Source organism: Notamacropus eugenii, chromosome 1 (assembly GCF_028372415.1).
Source record: "Notamacropus eugenii isolate mMacEug1 chromosome 1, mMacEug1.pri_v2, whole genome shotgun sequence".
In the NCBI taxonomy this organism is placed as follows: domain Eukaryota; kingdom Metazoa; phylum Chordata; class Mammalia; order Diprotodontia; family Macropodidae; genus Notamacropus; species Notamacropus eugenii.
Window position 1 is genome coordinate 637,387,101 of NC_092872.1, and position 18,854 is coordinate 637,405,954.

Here is an 18,854-nt window from a genome sequence, read left to right on the forward strand (position 1 = left end):
AAAACAAATACAAATATTACACTCTTTAGGGAGTTTTCATTCTTACACCAAACACAAATATTCTCTTCCCCTAAAACAAGAAATAAGCCTCAAAAACTTCTGTTGGAGTTATTAAAAACACCCTTTTTATTTTAAAGTTAGTTATTAAACTTAATGACCCATAACTGACAGTCATTGGCATCCAAGTTTTCTATACTCCCTTTCTTTTTGAAATAGAGCTTCAAGACACTCAAGAAAGTTGACTCGATCTCAAGTCAAACCTTATGAAATCATGTTTTTGGCAGCATTTCTAGCTTCCTAACATCCTACAAACTACAGACAGTTCCAAGACTGTAATATATCACTGACAATGCTGGAGGGAGATTTGGGGGGAGAGAAAGGATACCAGTGGATGGGGGTGGAGCACAACAAAAGGAAGTCAGCAGGGAGGAAAAGAGGGAAAGAAGATATGCTCTACTACCCGCTCACTTCAGAAACACAATATTAGAATTTACTCAGATTACAGCAAGCCCATCAATCAGAGATATCAGAAGATTTCCCTTCAAATTCAGTTTTATTTCTCTGGAATTAATGGAATAAAGTATTTATCAAATTATCATAGAAGAGTTTGGAGTTATGTCAGACAAAGAAGAAAACTGGCTATATATGAGACATTCAGTAAGACAACTGATAACTACTGACACATTTGAGGCAGCCATTTTTAAAATACCTATACTGCTCTGCATTTTGGATGTCAAAACCTTTAAGTCTTTGACTATATCATTATATGCATTCCCTAATGCTTTACTTGAAAGCAAGGTTTTAAAACGTTATTTTGCTCTTAAAATCAAAGCCTATTAATTATTTTCTTCTACATAGGAAATCAGGCTAGCTCTTTATGTTTTGAATAGTAGGGTCCCACTTTAGCAATGATTCTCTGCTCTCTCTTGTCACCCCTACTCAGAATCAGAAGCACTGATAGGAAGTGTATGTAATAAAATTATTTACAATTATGGAATATATTTTATCTTAAAAGTATACTCAAGTAATACTTTAAATTTAGCAGAAATAATTATATATAGGTTCCACATAAGAAAAAAATCACTATGTGAAGTGTAACATTGAAGATTCTTTAGCATAAAGTATTAACAGTTTGGACATTGTTAACAGGGTTAATAAAATACTGAATTCTGTTCTTGCAGAAAATATTCTAATAAAATAGTAGATCCAAGGTTTTGTCCTTAGTTCTCTGCTAGTGACTCTCTACACTGTCTCCTTCAGCAACCTCATTTACTTCCATGACTTCAATTACCATCTCTGTGTGTGTGAGCTCTAAGTCTGTATCACCAACCCTTCTAATTGCCTAATGAAATCTTTACCTGAGTCTCATGGGACCCTCAAACTCAACATGTCCAAAATTGAGGTTATTCCTTTCCCTCCTAAACCTATCCTTCTTAAAACATCACTATTTCTATCAGTGGCACCACCATTCACCCTGTATCTCAATGTCAAATCCAGTACATCTTTGACCCTTCCTTTTCCCTCACTTCTCATATTCAATCATTTACCAAGTCATCTTAATTCTACCTCTAGAATGTCTTTTATATTCATCCCCACATTCATCTCTATTTCTACCTTCACCACTCTCATTAGTGAACTCATTACTCATTACCATCCTCATTACCAGAGGAATAGCCTCCTGAAGGGCTTCCCATCTCCACTCTTTTTGCCCTCTAAATCCATTCTTCATACTGTTGCTGGAGAAATCTACATTATCCATGGCTATCTCCATGTCTCTGCTCCATTCACTCTTCAATGGCTCTTTACTGTACACAAAATAACTACTGAAGCCCTCTCTTTGGTCTTCAATGTCCTTCATAGCTCAGCGGTACTCTCTCTTACTATCCTACATATGCTACATACTCCAAACATTTTCATGAATATGGCCAATATTTTGCCTCTTCTGCCTCTCTTGCAGTCTTCTCTCGTCTTCTTCACTGGCTGGATTCTTCTCTACCTTTAAAGGCCATTTTAAACATGAGACCTGGGGTCAGAAAAAGCAAAGTTTGAATCCTGCTTCAAGCTTTTACTGGCTACTTGTTGCTGCTGTTGAGTTGTGTCAGTCATGTCCAAGTCTTTGTGACCCCATTTGGGGTTTTTTTGGCAAAGATACTGGAGTGCTTTGTTATTTTCTTCTCAATATCATTGTATAGATGAGGAAACTGAAGCAAACAGAGTTAAGTGACTTGCCCAGGGTCACACAGCTATTAAATGTCTGAGGCCAGATTAGGTCTTTCTGATTCCAGGCCTGGCACTCTATCCACTGCACCACCTAGCTGCCCCCACATTATTGGCTACATGACCCTCCAAATCACTCAATCTTCTAGGGCCTCAGTTTCTTGACCTGAAAAATGAAGTTGAATTCAGTGGCCTCCAAGGTGCCTTCCAGATCTAAATCTATGACCTTATGATCATATGCCACCATTTCCAAGGAGTTTATAGCTCTAGAGCTGAAAAAAGGAGAGGGAAATTGAGGTCCAAAGAGCCTGAGTGACTCATTCAAGGCTATATAAATAGTGTCAGAGAGGGATTTTGAACTCAGATCCTTTAACTTCCAAGTCAGAATTCCTTCCACTGCACCACGCTGCCTTTTGGTCTTTCCTGGTCTCCTATATTTATAAGGACCTTCCCTCTTGGATGTAACAGAGTACTTAGTTGTGAATTTCTATAAACATAACAGTAACAACAATAATAGTCACTGGCATTTACACAGTGCTCTAAGTTTTATGAAACGCTGTATAATAACTGAGATTGATTCTGCTGCTTAGTGTACAACCTCATTTGATCCTTACAGTTACCTTGTAAGGTACCAGAGGCATTATTATTCCCATTTTACAGAGGAGACAATCAAGGTTCAGAGAAGTAATTGACTAGCCCATGATGATATAATGAGTAAGTGTCAGGGTCAAGATCTGAATCTTGGCTTTCCGGACTACAAGTCCAGTACTTTCCACTATACCTGTTGCCTTTCTCATTGGTATATCACGTATCTTTATATATTTTAATTCTCTACCTACATGCTTTGTCTCCTTATTTGACTCTAAGCTCCATGAAGGTAGCCATCACACCTACCTAAACTTTGAAGTCCTAACCAATAAACATTTATTAAGAGCCTAATATATGCTAGGCCTTAATATCTAGCACAATGCTCTGAATGTATTAGGGGCTTAATAAATATTTGTTGAAGTGAATAATATTTAATACAAACAATAATACACAGAACAGATGCCTTAATTTTTAAACACAATAGGACAAGATTTTCCTTAAGCAGAACCATGTTTTTTTGTAGTTTCCATAATTTCCTAATATCTACTCCCCCTAAAGCCATGAAGGTAGCACTAAGGTAAATATAGGTAACGCCTTCTTAAAAGAACTCTTTGATATACATAAAACATGGCTTCTAATACACAAAGCAGGAAGTATTCTCACATAGAAAATGTTCCACAACCAATGAAAGTGAAAAATAGAAGCATGGAAAAGAGCAAGAGATTCTCTATAAGATGTCATATGACACCGGCAGCTCTGAATCTACTGAAAATGGTTTGCTGTACTTTCTTAACTAGGTCTCCCTCTAATTAGACTCTCTCTGATACCCAAAGTTTTTCCTTGCACCATAAGAACCTCTCATGCTGGATGGTTCCCTTGAATCTACCCTCCAATTTCTTAAAACCTAGCTCCCCTTGTATTTTTTGTCTGCTTATTTATACAGTAGAGTAGTGATCTGCTACCGCTCATCACTGTTTGTATAACCCAACCTGTGAGGTCTTACTGTTTTAGGCACTGTGTCCTGTAAAACAAATTTGTTCATTGCCTTTTCATATTATGCCTCAAGAATGTTGAAAAATGATTTCATTCCCTATTCACCCATTCTAGCTGGTATAGAAATTACCAATGAATTTTTAAATTTTGTCTCCAGATCTCATTTTTCCAATGTGTGGATTTATCTTCTAAATTTTAAGGAAATGCCTTATGACAAAAAGACCAAAGTTGTCCCATCAGGCCTATAGCAAATGTAACTTTCAACAGGAAGATGATATTTTTAAAATGGTTTCTCTGAAGTGGCTGTATTAAGTAATTATATGTAAAATTTGCTTAAGTGCATGCATTCTTCTTAAGAGCTGTAGCATTGTGGATCTTCTTGTCTTTGAAATATATAATTCATTTTAAGAGAGTCATCTGTGATGAACACAACAGCCAAGGAATTTGATTCTCCTCCTCCTCTTCCTCATCACCATCTTCACTAGCATTATATAGAAGAAGGGAATAAGCATTTTTAAGAGGCTCCTCTGGACCAGGCACTGTGCTAAGTCCTTTACAAATATTCTCTCATTTAATCCTCACAGTAACTCTTCAAGGTAGGTGTTATTATTACCCCCATTTTATAGTTGAGGAAACTGAGGCAGAAAGAGGCTAAGTGTCTAAGAAGTATGTGAGCCTGGATTTGAAGCCAGGTCTTGCTGACTCCAGAGTCCGTGCTCTATCTGCTGTGCACCTGGCTGCCTTTAAGGTTTTCAAAGTGCTTTACATATGTTATCTCATTTGATCTTCTTCCAATTTTGGCAGCATGGTACACCAGAATGTGCCCTGGGCTTTGAGTCAGAGTTTTCATTCTAGTCTTTCTGCTAATTCAGTAGATCACATAATGAAAGTATCGTTGAATTAGAATTGGAAGGGGCCTTGAATTTCCCTGAAGCCAGGTCCTTCTTTGTGAGATGAGGAAACTGAGCTCTAGAAATGACTTGCCTATGGTTACATAGTCTGTATAAATGTCTGAGGCAGAATCTGAATTGCCTTTTTGTCTCCAAGTCTAGTGTTTTCACCTTCCTCATATGTGAAAAGAGGAGATCTCTTGGAGATGATCAACAAGGCCCCTTCCAGTTCCAAGGAACGGTATAATCCAGGCTCAGTGGGAGCCCTTTTAAAGAAGGTACACTGGGTGTGGGATGGAGGGGGTGGGAGTGATTATAGAGTCATTGGACTGGAAAGGATCTCAAACACCAGTTTGTCAAATGGACTCTAACCCCCAAAAAAACCAACTCTCTTCTAAAGCATATGTGAATGGGTAGTTAGGGTTTGCGTGGAGACCTTTAAGGAGAAGAAACCCATCACCTTCCAAGGCAGCTCATGCTACTCAAGAATATGAGTTCTCAACTTTTTTCCTCTTTTATAGCAAGTATAAATCTGAGGATTGATCCATTATTCTTAGTTATTTCCTCTGTGACCAACCAGAGCAAATCTAATCCCTTTTCTAGATAATTTCAAATTCTTGAAGACAGCTACCTTCTCGCTCATCTAAGCTTTATCTTCCAGGGTAAATACCTCCAGTTTCTCTAAATAATCATGTGGCATGATATCTAGGGCTTTAACTACCCTGGTAGTCTTCTCTGACTTCTGTTCAGCTTATTAATGTTTCTCTCATAATGTGGTACTTAGAGCTGAACCCAATACTCCAGGTTATGTCTGGTCAGGGTAGAGAATGACATACTATTACCTTCCCTCCTTCTACATATGTTCTCTTCCTTAATGCAGACTAAAATCATATCCATCTCCTTAACCTATTAGTTGTTAATCTAGTAGATTCATAATATATTGAACCAAGAAGGAATTTCAGACACCATCTGGTCCAATTCCTTTTCCCTATAGATTGGAGCCCACGAAAGGTAAAATACCAACGTTTTCAAAGTGTGTCCACATCTGTGCCACATGACAGGATCTGAATCCACGTCTCTTGACTCCATAACAAGGTTTCACAAGCCCAGTCAAAACCTGTTGTCAGAATCACAAGCACATCTACTACCTTTCTCTCTCAAATAAAGGCCTCTGCGTCCATCCATTCAGAGCTATACCTTCCCGGACTAAACAATGATTGTTCCCATTTCTAAAACTCTTCAAAGCTGACAGAGCAACAACCCTGTGAGGTAGGCTGTTTGAGTATGATTGTCCTCATTTTACAGGTAAGGAAACTGATATTTGTCAAGTTTTGCCTAAAGTCTTAGTGCTAGCATCTGATGAACTAGGATGCCAGCCTAGCTTGTCAGATTCCAAGCTTCTTCTGCCAAAACACATTGCCTCTCAGTTAAACTCAATCTAGCCAGAAAAGAGAGATTCTATCTATTTTGGCCAATTGAGACAAAGCTCCTCAGACTGCTCAGTTTCAATATGTTGTCTCTCTATTTTGCCATACTTACTTTCTTTTAAAAATCATTTTCCATGGCCTCTCCCCATCTCCACACATTCTTTTTTCCTCTTAAAGCATTGGAACATTTTGTCTCTTCCTTTTCAAAGAATCACAGGGCTTTTTCTAGTCCAGAAACTGACCAAGAATTCCCTCTACACAGTCTCCCCACAAAGTGTTCATTCAGCCATTCATTGTTCAAGACCTTTGAAAAGTGCAGGTGTCTGCTTACACTTCCAATACAGGGGTGTCTGTTGGCTCCATTTGTCAATAACTTGATTCATCATTCATCAGTGCTTCAGTGGGCAGCTAACAGTAGAAAAAACAAAATCTCAGGAATTAAGAAGCTGTGGCAAAGATGTGAAATGATGATTTGACTGGTTCCTCCAGGTAACTATGTATTCCCTAGAAGACAATTTCTTGAACCAATCTGGCTATAGGATACTTTAGGGCTAAATATACTGAAAATCCATAAATATGAGTAGGATTTCCCAGAAGTATAAACATCCAGAAGAAGGGTGGGCCACATACATTTTCAAGCAAAACAGAATAAATTTAGCACACTTTCTTCCTGAAAATTACCCACATGTATAATAAGTATTTTTGACAGAACATAAAATATCACTGGGCTTCTTGATTTGCAAACAATACTTCCTCAGCCCATACATGGGAAGGGTTTTACTTTTCTCCAAAATTAAATCAAAGCCCTGGACTTAAATTTAGGATTATATTCAAATTCCAGCCTTGTCAATTAGATGTGTGATCTTGGGAAATTCACTCCAATTTCCCTATCTTTAAGATGAAAAGTTTATACTACATATTCCCTAAGGACCTCTCCTAGATCTACAGGCTACGAGCTCTTATTCAGGGCTACACATTCCTCAGGTCTTTAGGGCTATCAGTTTTGACATTTATTCTCCTGGTGCTTAGAGTCTCCCTTTCTGCAAGGCCATTCCCCCAAGTTCAACCAAGATAGTACCTTTTTGACTCAAGGCAAAGATCTTTGTCTCACTGCAGCCATCATCTTGATCTCTTGCTTAAGTCTCATTTGACTGGCACAGATGGCAACCTGGTATCCCTTATATCCTATGCAGTAACCAAAGATGAAAGGTGTGCCCCTTATATTAGAAACATTGCTCTGCAAGCCTTCACCTCAACCATATTCACTTTCCAACTTGTGCCATCCCTTCCTCAGACCCTGGAAAAAGAGAGCCTTCTGGCTCCTCTTAATTCTGTATAATTATTACTAATATCAACTTTTTTTCAAGGACCCTTAAATTATATTCCCCAAAGCACTTTGGTTCCATAGAACACAGCTTAGGAGATAGCTATTTAAATAATATTTTTATTTCTAAAGGTAGAATGGGATATGAGCATGCCATCAGAATAGCTATAGGTTTAGACAGAAACTTATGCAAAATGTAGATGATATAATACTCGTCATTTTTATAGTTGATATTTTGTTAGCGAAGGCAAATTGTTATAATAGCCTGACTCCTCCCTTTACATTTCAAAATAACATATAGGATCATATCTACAGAGCTGGAAGGTCCTAGAGGACAGCTAGTGCTCTCACCACACCTCATCCCATTCACATTTTACAGATGGAGAATTTGAGGTCTAGGAAGGTCAAGTGATTGGCCTAAGGACATAAAGTAAAAAAGAGAATTAGGATTTGAGCCCATGCTCACAGGCTCCAGAGATAACCCACTTTCTTATAATTTTCTAAGTGAACATGATATACAAGTAGTATTCTACAATGAAAATAAATCTCCCCTATTCTCTGGGCAGATGTGGTCTTTCCATCTTCTCTTCAAGTACAACTCCATCCTACCATTCCTGAATACACAGGCCAGGGTGCATTCCTGGTCCCCTTTTCTAGACTGCTGGCTTTTTCCTCAATCCCTCTTCTCTTTTCCATAAGACTTAACTTCTGTTGTTATAATTCTTGTGTCAACAATGACCCAAGAAATGGATCAAACAGATGTGCTGCTGGGAAGTAGGCATTGTAGTCTATACAGCAGCCTACTTCCCAGGGACTATCAAACAGCTACCCCGCAGCAGCCAACCATAGTTCATTAGTCTATTCAAGATCTGAACCAATGTTCTTGGATAGAATGTATTTGAATATAAGCATTTTTTTCTTTTCAAAGGAGATTTCAAAAATTTCATTAAATGTTTATGATTTTAATTCTCCTGCAATATTATTTTTAGAAACTACTGATTTTTAAAAATCAATATTAAGCCTAATCCCACTTTTGAAAAGAGATTAAAATCACTCTAGGGCTTATAGACCTAAATTTAGTCCCTAGCATCAATAATTTCTTAGATATCCTGAAACAAAAGAGTTAGCATGCCTTAGGAAAGTAAACAATTGTCCCTTCCCTCATTCATACAATCTCATATTTTTAGACTGTTGTTCCCTTAGTAACCTTTAGTTAAGAAGATGGGAATTATAGAAGGAAAACAAAACCTGACTATTGATAGGATGAATAAACAAAGAAAGGGCTTTATTTTCTTCTTGACTACTTGGGGTATTTTTTATTAGATCAGAAGTATAATAGATTTAAAAGACTGGTCAGACATTTGGGTCATATAAATATGCATACAACACCAAAAGATGGAAATAATATTTGAGACAAGATCTCAGTTTTTGTGCCTCAACCTGGGGTAGGACGCTATTCTATTTGTATGGCATTATTTTAGACTGCCTCATTTTAAAGCAAAAGTACTGGTGTTTTTTAAAAAATGGTCTCATTTTACCCTCTTAAAAAAAATCCTAAATTGCTCCAGAAAGCCAAAGCTCATTTAAACTGGAGCATCCTGGGCTAGAGCCAGCACAGCCCTGGCCTTCACAGACACTTCCTTCCCCTATGCCTCTGGCTCCATTTCATTTTTGAGAAGAGAAAATTGTTTTATCCAACAAGGAGGCAACATTTGCCCCATTTTTAATATTTCAGTCTGACTTTTTAACCACTCAAAAATGCAGTTTGTTTTATGTAGGCGCAGCCTGAAGCAAGTTCATGATGGAAGTGAGAGAGAGGGTCTCTGAGGGCATGGTTTTCAGCTTGTTGGTGCTTCAGTTCTCAATGGTTAATCACTATACACCAGCCCCAGCAACTGTTGACACAAAATAGGTGCAGATCAGGTCTGTGCAAGCAGAAAATACCAGAAAGGCAAACTATATGTAAACATACTTCAGACAGATTTGACAAGAATAGACCTAAACCTGACTTGCTAAGAAACAGTGAATTCCCCTTTCTGCTAGGGCTGCTTCCCCTAAGACAAATTTCTTTTGAAAAGAAAAATAGTAACATTTTATTGCTGAAATGTGTTTATAAAGGGCAACTGAGCTGTTTGTCCCTTTGGTTCACATGATGTGAGCCTAGAATAGGCTTCTACATGTAGAACCTGTGTAACGTCATCAAGCCCTTCCTTCAACTTGGAGTTGAGCCAATTTTTTTTTTAAAATGCAACTTAAAGTTATTTTTTGACCTATAAAACTTCGCAAAGGAGCAAATGTATAACATTTAAATAGTCTTTTAATCTTATCTGACACCTGACAACCCATTAGTTATAGATTATTAATGCATTGATGAAAAAAGTTTGTCAGGTACAAAATCACTGTGGAAAAAGACCGAATGCCTGAGGAAAAAACAAATTTTGCTACACAATAACTCTGGGAATACCAAGCCCATTATCTGTCATGCTCCTCTCAGAAGGACATATAGCAAACTGCTAAAAGAGCAACTGATTTATGTTTATTAGCAAGTTTAAAATGAAATAACATGTTTTTTCATGTCCTGTGATAGTTTATTTCATACAGCATATGTTCAACAGTCAATGATTTGCGTATTTGAAAGGTAGAAAAGTATTTTTAAAATTGATTTTCCTATTTACCTTCTAGCATCCAAGGAGGTGGTTGTTTTACTTCTGTGCAACCTAGATTGGTTTCAGTCACCAAGGCAGCTAGATGGTAGAGCACCTGAGTCAGAGTCAGGAAGATGGAACTTCAAATCCAACTTCAGACACTTACTGCCTGTCTCACTATGGGTAAGACACTGAACCACCGTCTACCTAAGTTTTCTCTTCTGTAAAAGGAAAATAATAGTAGCACTTACCTCTCAAAATTGTTGTGAGGGTAAAAGGAAATATCTGCAAAATACTTTGCAGATCTTAAAATGCCCTATAAATATGAGCTATCATGAATGTCAAGTATCACCAAACTTCACCCTAATGATTTTATTTACCCTTCCCCCTCCTCCCTGCTGTTATTTTTCCTTTTCCCCAAATTATATAAAAACAGAGGATTTGGACTTAGAGGGGACTTGAGAGATCTTCCTAATTTACAGATTAGGAACTGGAAACAATTTAAGTGATTTACCCCATGACAAAGTTAACAATATAGTTAAGACTAGAACTCAGGTCTCTTTGCTCCCCACTCACAGCACTTTTCAACAGGTACCACAGCTCCTCCTCCTAGGCTGTTTTTGAATCACATATTTGTGCAGAAATCTAAAAAGAGATTTTATTCTCTGTAAGTGGACTAATCTCAGCCCTAATTTATTTCTTTCTGCTTGAAATATGATGGCTCTCTTCACTAATACTTGTAATATTTCCTTAGCAAATATAGTCAAATTCTAGCAGAATGAAAATAAAAGGAAGAAATTGAATACTTGTAATTAGGAAGACTGAGATGATATGTTGCAAATAACCAATATAATGACTGGTGAGTCATAAAAGGCGGTTGCTGACCTATATACATTAAGGACATATTACACCGCATAGTCCTTTGACTTTCACCTGGACTTAACTGGGATCATGCTTACTTTTGACATACATGATACAGAGTGAATCAGTTTCCCAACTAATTCAAGCCTATGTGTCTCTTGGGCCCCTGCTAATCCTGATGTATGAATGTGCTCTAATGATTTCTGAACGTGCTCTAATAACTGAATAAGCTCCTTCTGCCCATTCAGAGGTTTGTGGTCTTGGGATGTCCTCACTTGAAGTTCTAGAAGGCAGCAGAGATAACTCAACTGAAGATAAGAAACAATTAGATGATGTTGTAGACAAACGAATCTGTTTCTTATCTCTTTCTTTCTTATCTTCTTTCCACTTAGAATGTAAGGCCCCAGGGACAAAAAAGGAGAGTGATTCTCCATCTACCATGGTTCAGGAACACCTACTATTTTTGAACAAGGGGTCTTCAAGTGTTTCAGAGTATTAATGAAGTGATCTGCACAGTGGGGAAAAGCCCCTGTGCAAACTTGTGATGTAAAAATAGACAACTTAGTACACTTTAACTGGCTATGAAACCATTTTCAAAGAGGACTGTTTTACTGGAAATTTAAAAATCTGCAGACAAAAGCAGTGTCTCATGATGAACTCCTAAGATTCTCTGACATGACAATACCTGATGGTTTCTAAATTCACAACTCTTCTCCCTGCGAGCTATTTGCTCAGCTTTTCTAATAATACCTTGGTTTCTGGCAGCTCTCCAGGACTGTCTCAGGCAATATGCAAGCTAAACATTTTTTGACTGATTTCAATATTTTTTTATGAGTAACTAGACAGCATTTTATCTAGTGAGCATTACTGATTGCTGTAATCTAAGCACAGAGCAAGAGACTGTAAACATAATGTTATTATTACAATTGACATTCAAGGTGAAAGGCATAACAATTAGCTAAGACTCCATGGAAAAAATGAAATAAAATGTATTTGGGGCCATTCTTTCTGTTTTCTTCTTTTTAAAGAATACCGCACCTGTTACTCTATTGTTGAGTTAGAAAACCCTAACTCAAATTTAGGTTATACAAGTTCCTAAGGATGCAAAACCTAGGATCACCTGCTTAACAAAATTACTTTTCGTGTACTTGCTCTATCCCTGGATAATTCCCAGATAAGGAAGGTTTACTAGACCTCACTTTCATTTTCTTGTTGAATAACAAACATATTACACAGTACTTCTTACATGGTACACCTTTTTGTACATGCTTTCCTTGCTTTTCTGTCATGTGTCTGCTTAACTTTATTGACAAAACAATCTATGCTTAATGTTTAAACAGCATCTGTAAATGTATTATTAAATTATAGTGGTAAGAAAAAGCAGAACAATTCTGTGGAACCCCATGACCCCTGATTGATTTTTGGATCACAGAAGTTGAAGGGATAATTTGTGAATGTTTTAACATTTACAACTAAACAAGCACCTACAGTTACTGGATCTCTGATGACTTATAAAAGTATTTCATAGATTATTGCAATGATTCAAAGAGAAGTCTGACCTTTACTAGTTTGAGCTGTTGACGATAATAAAGCAGATCCTATTTTCTTAAACAAACTCCCATTCTACCTGCCAGTAGTAGTATAAAACTGCTAAGGATAACATACTTTTTACTGGTAGTAAATGGGAAGCAATGCCTGAATGCTCTGCAGTTTTGATGGCAGTAAATGAAGGAACTTAGGTAATCTGGTATGAGCATTAAATCTGTGAACTGCACCACAGTACAAGTTCCCATACAATGACACCTCAGATGTTAAGATTCTGGGTAGAATTTTATATATATATATATATATATATATATATACATATTGATAAAGAGTGATTTTCTCTCCACACATATTGTATTTCATATCTGATAGACATTTACACATAAAACCCACAATGCCTACTCAGAGCATAAAGAAATAATCTTTTAATATCATTTCCTTAATGGCAGAGGGTTTGCCTGGGGAAGTAGTAAACAAGGAAACTGTCAAGATTGTTCAATAAATTCTGGACTAGATCTCTGCTGAGTTAATAAGGGATTGTACCTCACTTGCTGAATGACTCAAAGAGCCCAACTTTTTATCACAAGAAAGAAAGCACCTTTATCTTCTACTCTCTTCTTTGAATTTTCTTGTCTATAACATTTAGTACATATGTGTGATTATATGTATATATATGTATATATACATATATATATAGGTAAGTTTTACATATGTGTGTGACACTGGTACAATACATATCTATCTATATATCCATATATATGGATATAGACATGCATACATTTTGTTGAGGTTATTATTGTTTAGTCCCTTCTTCATGACTCCTTTGGGGTTTTCTTGGCAAAGATACTGGTGATTTACCATTTCCTTCTCTAGTTCATTTTACAGATGAGGAAACTGAGGCAAGAAGGCTGCAGTAACTTTCCCAGCATCACACTGCTGGTAAATGTCTAAGGCAAGATTTGAAATCAGGAAGATGAGTCTTACTGACTTCAGCCCTGATACGCTATCTACTGTACCATCCCGCTGCTCCCATACATACCCACATATATATGTATATTTCTAAATATTCTGTAGTATCTTATTTCACTGTTCTACACTCAAGGTTTCAATTTTAAAAGGTACTATTGGACACTGTAGGAAGACTAGAGGTCCAGTATCTTCTCTCCTTTCCCATTAACATCAGCCTAAACAGTACTGAGGGGTTGGAAAACACTACTCCATCATCCTAAAAATCACATTTGATTTTAAATTAAAATGATAATATGATAGATATATTAATGAATAAAACAAACTACTAGCTTAATATTTAATAACCTTTCTCTGCTTGTACAAAAGAAAAAGACAGAGGGCAAAAAATAAAGCTATCATTGGTCATATTTTCATTGATTACCACATAATAGGAGTTTGGGGAAAGGTGAAGCATATTATAGATATAGATGTCTATGTATATATGTATATGTATAGAGAGAGTATATATGTATCTACATACACATCTATATACATACATATCTATCTGCACCTATACAAGCATACATACATACACACACATACACACACACACATACATGCACACATGTATTATCTTTAGGCCATAAGTTTCTATTTCAAAAAAAAAGTTTTTCACGGTGGTAAGCCCAGGCCTATATTCACAGGCAAAGTCAAAAACTTAATCAAATATTACATGATTGCAATAAAAATATAACATTTTGATTTGAAGTTATCTGGATAAATGCCTCACTTCTCATATAATTTATCTGGGCCAAGATTTCTTTTCGGTATATTTTACAATCTATAAATAATACCCCAAATTACAGTAACAACTACCGATGAACATTTTGGAGGTTCATTTACTTTCCTCTTTGACTAGGACTCTAGGCAGAAAGCAATAGCTTATAAATTATTTCACTTTTACTCCAGATTTTCTCTTGTGCTTGGAAATGTCTTATTGCTTTTTATTGAACATTCCATTATCTTTAGCCTAAGAACAACTATTAAGCAAGAGAAGAAAAGCAAGATTTTGAGCTCTAAGAGCTCATATGTCAGCAGTGCTTTAAGGTAGACAATGCACTTTCCTCCTAACAGCTCTATGAGGCCTGTACTGCAATTATCATTATCCCCATTTAATAGAGGAGAAAACTGAGATTCTGAGGGATAAGTAATTGTTCATGATCATCTATATAGCGTAAACATTCAGAGCCAGAATTTTCACTCATCTTAGCCAGGTATGTTTGGAAGAATTTTAGAGTAGGTCCTACAATAAAACTAAAGGAAGACTAAAAGAGAATATATTTTTCTGTTCTAAAATTAATATATTTCTATGTTACAAATTCAAAATTTTTATGCTGATCTAATTATCCAACATGCATTTATATTTTTCTTGTGTATTACATGTATTCCCATATGCTATGTTGCTGCCAATAATTTATGACTGACCTGTAGACCTAGTCTGCCCTTCAGCATTTTACTTAATCTCTGCAACTGTAATTTACAATGAATCAACATTACCAAAATAAAAAATGCACATTTGTGTTAACAAGTTTTCAATAATCTAAGAGGCAAGACACAAAAAATTTAGAGTTGTTGCTGAATAACATGATGATACATTGAAAAAAAACCTAATGACTATAAAATTAGTGGTTTTTTTTCCAGAAATAAGCAACTTAGGTTCTCTTAAGATAAATATTCTATCCATGACCAAGTTTTTAAAATCCCAGAAACCATTTACATTCTCCTCTATCATTAAAGGAAAACAAAACCTCTTCAGTGGTTATTTCCCTTTTTAAGTTTATGAATGTGATATGATTACAGATTCTGTCATATCATCAGTCTCCTTAATATCATTTCTGGATGTTCTCATTTTCAGATCATAGAACCTTTAAAACCAAAACTAAACACTAAAATGTCATTTTTTTTCACTATACATGAGTAAAAACATCCTGGTTCTACTAGGCAAATTCAAGAGTTTAGGAGAAAATTCCACAAACAATGTAGTTATATTTGAAACAACTGTCAAACTCAGGACAATGACATACCAACAAGCCAAACTTACATGTCTTTTATACATATGTCATATTTACGTAGAGAAAGTAGTAATGAGAGTAAGATACTGGATTCATTTTCTTAAAGTGAAATCAAAGTATTTTTTCACATGCTTAAAGTAACATGTTTAAAGATTGAAATTGGTGAAATGAACAGCATAATTTACTGCACTTTAAAACTTAAGATACTTTTTCTTAAAACAGTCTATGGAAATCACATAAGGACTTTTGTCTGTACCTCCTTTTCCAATGATACATTAGAAACAAAAATAAAGCAACTTTTCCTTTAGATTCCTGATTCTTAACTTGATCTGGGAAATAAAGGGAAAACAAAACAAAGTACCCCCTTGCAGCATTTTTATAGAGTTCAGGAAAATGGCACTGGTACCTTTCTCAGATTTACTAAAAACCTAGCCTGTTCCTTCACCCACAGGAAATGTCCCATAAGGTTATTATTGCCCATGAAAACCTGCTTACAAGAGAACTGTTTCACTGGTAGCTAAGTTTATAGATTCAGTTTGTTAGCAACCGTAAGGAGAGATGATGGTGCCAACACATCACCTGAATGAGAGAGTACACTTTGTCTTTCTCATCAAGGGAGTCCACTATGCTCTCTTTCTCCTTAATCATGGAGCATTTCAAGTTCATATGACTCCTATATGGTATAAAAGTACTCAGCAGTCAGCTTAAATTGGAAGAATATGTAAGTGTAGAAGCTGACCTAGAAAACATGTCTACCCCAAACACATTTTAAAAGGTGAGTCAAAATCTGTGACTGTAAAGACGCTTAAAAAAATAAGATGCCATAGTAACTTAAAATACACACACACACACACACATACACACACACACACACATGCATACACCCCAGTGTGATGCCTAGTAACACATTTAAATACTACACCCAGCACTCTGTTCCTTATGCACTGACTAAAAGGGATGAAAAAAGGGATCTCCCAAGGCTGCTGTAAGGTCACAGAAATTGATAACCCTTACAAGCAACGCTTATGTGAGTCTGTCTGTGTCTCCCAGATAGGGCACTTTGTAAATTAATCCTCCAAAGGCAAATATATTGTAAGTAGCTCGTTATCTCCAAAATACTAAATTGAAGAATACATGGGATTATATTGACAGAAATTACATTTTCTGTAATGGGGTTTAATATATCTGAAATCTCTCCCATAGGCTCCTAGTCTCTAACAGAGAAGGGTTTGTTAATGTAGGTGCATTGGACATCTAGAGCAAATTTATTCACTAAAATGGATTAGGCCATGTAATCAGTGATTCAGCAATATTAATCTCTGACACATTGCATGGGGAAAAAGATACTTCTGTCTCCAAATCAGAATTCCATGGGATCTTTTCCCCTCATTGGGCTTTTGGCCTTTTCTGAGATTTATTTCAAAATACACAAGGTTTCTCAATCATAAACACTAATCTAAAATATTAATACAATTAATTAGTTACACTTATTTTACAAGGTATTCATTTTCTACACTCTTCAAAGAGATGCTCTGAAGTTACAATATAAAACTTTGTTTTCAATGCACTCAGAAAAGGTAATAAATGATACTTTTTCAAAGCTTTGTTGCCTCACTGGTATACAATGCCAGTATGATGTTGGCTGATACTTAGTACTTAATCCTGGCCTTCAAAAATTCAGAACTTAAACATTAACTTGGGAATCAGACCACATACCCTAAAGGGGAATCAGGTTTTAAATTGCCTTCTTCAAATAGAAATATTAAGAATTTCTTCCTTCCAATATGCTGGTCATATAGAAGAGAAAAGTTTCCTTGACTGACAGTAAGACAATCCAGATTCTGTTAATGCATTAATGCAAACTTGACACAAGAGATGATGAATTGGGGGTTCTCTGGCAGACACAGATTTCAATATTTCTTTAGCTGCTGATTATTCTGAGGGGGAAAAGTTATCCTCATACTTTTTAAATGCATCCATTTTTAAAATGAGAATAAATATATTGTGCTTTCCACACTTGTATTAAAATTTCTTAGTGCCTTCTGTCAATGAATGTAGACCATTTTCACCTTTGCATCAACAAGCCACCAGGGAAAGCTGCAATGATTGGGTGTGTCTTCTTAATGCAAAACCCTAGCTGCAGGTTGCCAGAGGCTCGAATACTGATTATGTGTGAACGTCAAATGACTTACCAATTGTTCACTTGAAGTATAGTGAGGCCTGTGTCTTGTGCCAGCTGCTTTTTCTGTTCTTCAGAAGGGTAAGGATGCTGAAAGAGAACAAAAACATATGTGTGTATCAGACAATATTTAGGCCATTTTGTCAATAACCTAAGTGCCTACTGAAGTCTGTAATTAAAGGTGAAAATGCTGAGGTGTGTCACTCTTATTAATGGAATACTACATCATCTAATTAATGGCAGTAAAAGACAAGCCAATTACAAAGATTACTGAAGTGTATAAATAGCTACTTAGGATACTTGCAATACCTTGATACTGAGTTTATCCTTAATGGGTTTATTTGTTGCAATTCAAAGTTGAGAATAGTATTTTCTGTAGGCATATGAACAAAAGTTAGGATCTAGTGGTTTGTCTTGCTTTGCTTTGTATTAGAATGGTAGAAATTCAAATTAATTTTGGCACATAAATCTCCCAATTATGTATGAAAGTGGAAGGAACCTTAAAGATCATCAAATCCAGTTCTCTCATTTTAAAGATTAAAAAAAAAACAACAAACCAAGGCCCACAGAAGTTAATTAACACCGAGGCCAGTATTTCATACAATGTACTACATTGCTACACATAAATGTCCAGAATTACAACTACCTTTTAAAAATCACCAACAATTTCATTTCGTGTTTAGTATTCCACAATAAACTTCAACTAAAACATATATCCTTTATATCAATAAGTGCTAGGATCTTCAGCATAACTCAAAATAGTTTATAAAGACTGTGGTCAATTTGCCTAAAAATAAATAGCAAAGCCTTCTCATGTGACTCAAAATAACACATATGTATAAATAAAAAATGAACACCAAACAAACAAATTACAAGATCAGAAAAGGCTAAATTTAAATATATGTTTTCATAGGTTATGTAATTATAACACAGTCACACATATTAATAATACACAAATCTTAATGGTAAGTCCTATGTTTGAAATGGAAAGGGTGGCAACAGTCAGAAGTAGTTTTTATTGTTCAGTTGTATCCTATTCTTTCTGACTCCCATTTGGGGTCTTCTTGGCAAAGATACTAGAGTGGTTTTGCCATTTCCTTCTCCAGCTTATTTTACAGACGAGGAAACTGAGGCAAACAGGGCTAAGTAACTTGCCCAGGGTCAC

At 36.0% G+C, this 18,854-nt stretch overlaps 1 protein-coding gene across 7 annotated transcripts in view; it reads right to left on the reverse strand.

The window, feature by feature from the left end:
* Positions 1–18,854, reverse strand: part of MEIS1 (Meis homeobox 1) — a 158,373-nt gene that overhangs the window by 12,258 nt on the left and 127,261 nt on the right. For all 7 annotated transcript variants that reach the window (XM_072635386.1, XM_072635391.1, XM_072635385.1 and 4 more), the window contains one exon: positions 17,703–17,779. In XM_072635386.1, coding sequence (XP_072491487.1) covers positions 17,703–17,779 — 77 coding nt within the window. The remainder of the gene's footprint in view (positions 1–17,702; positions 17,780–18,854) is intronic.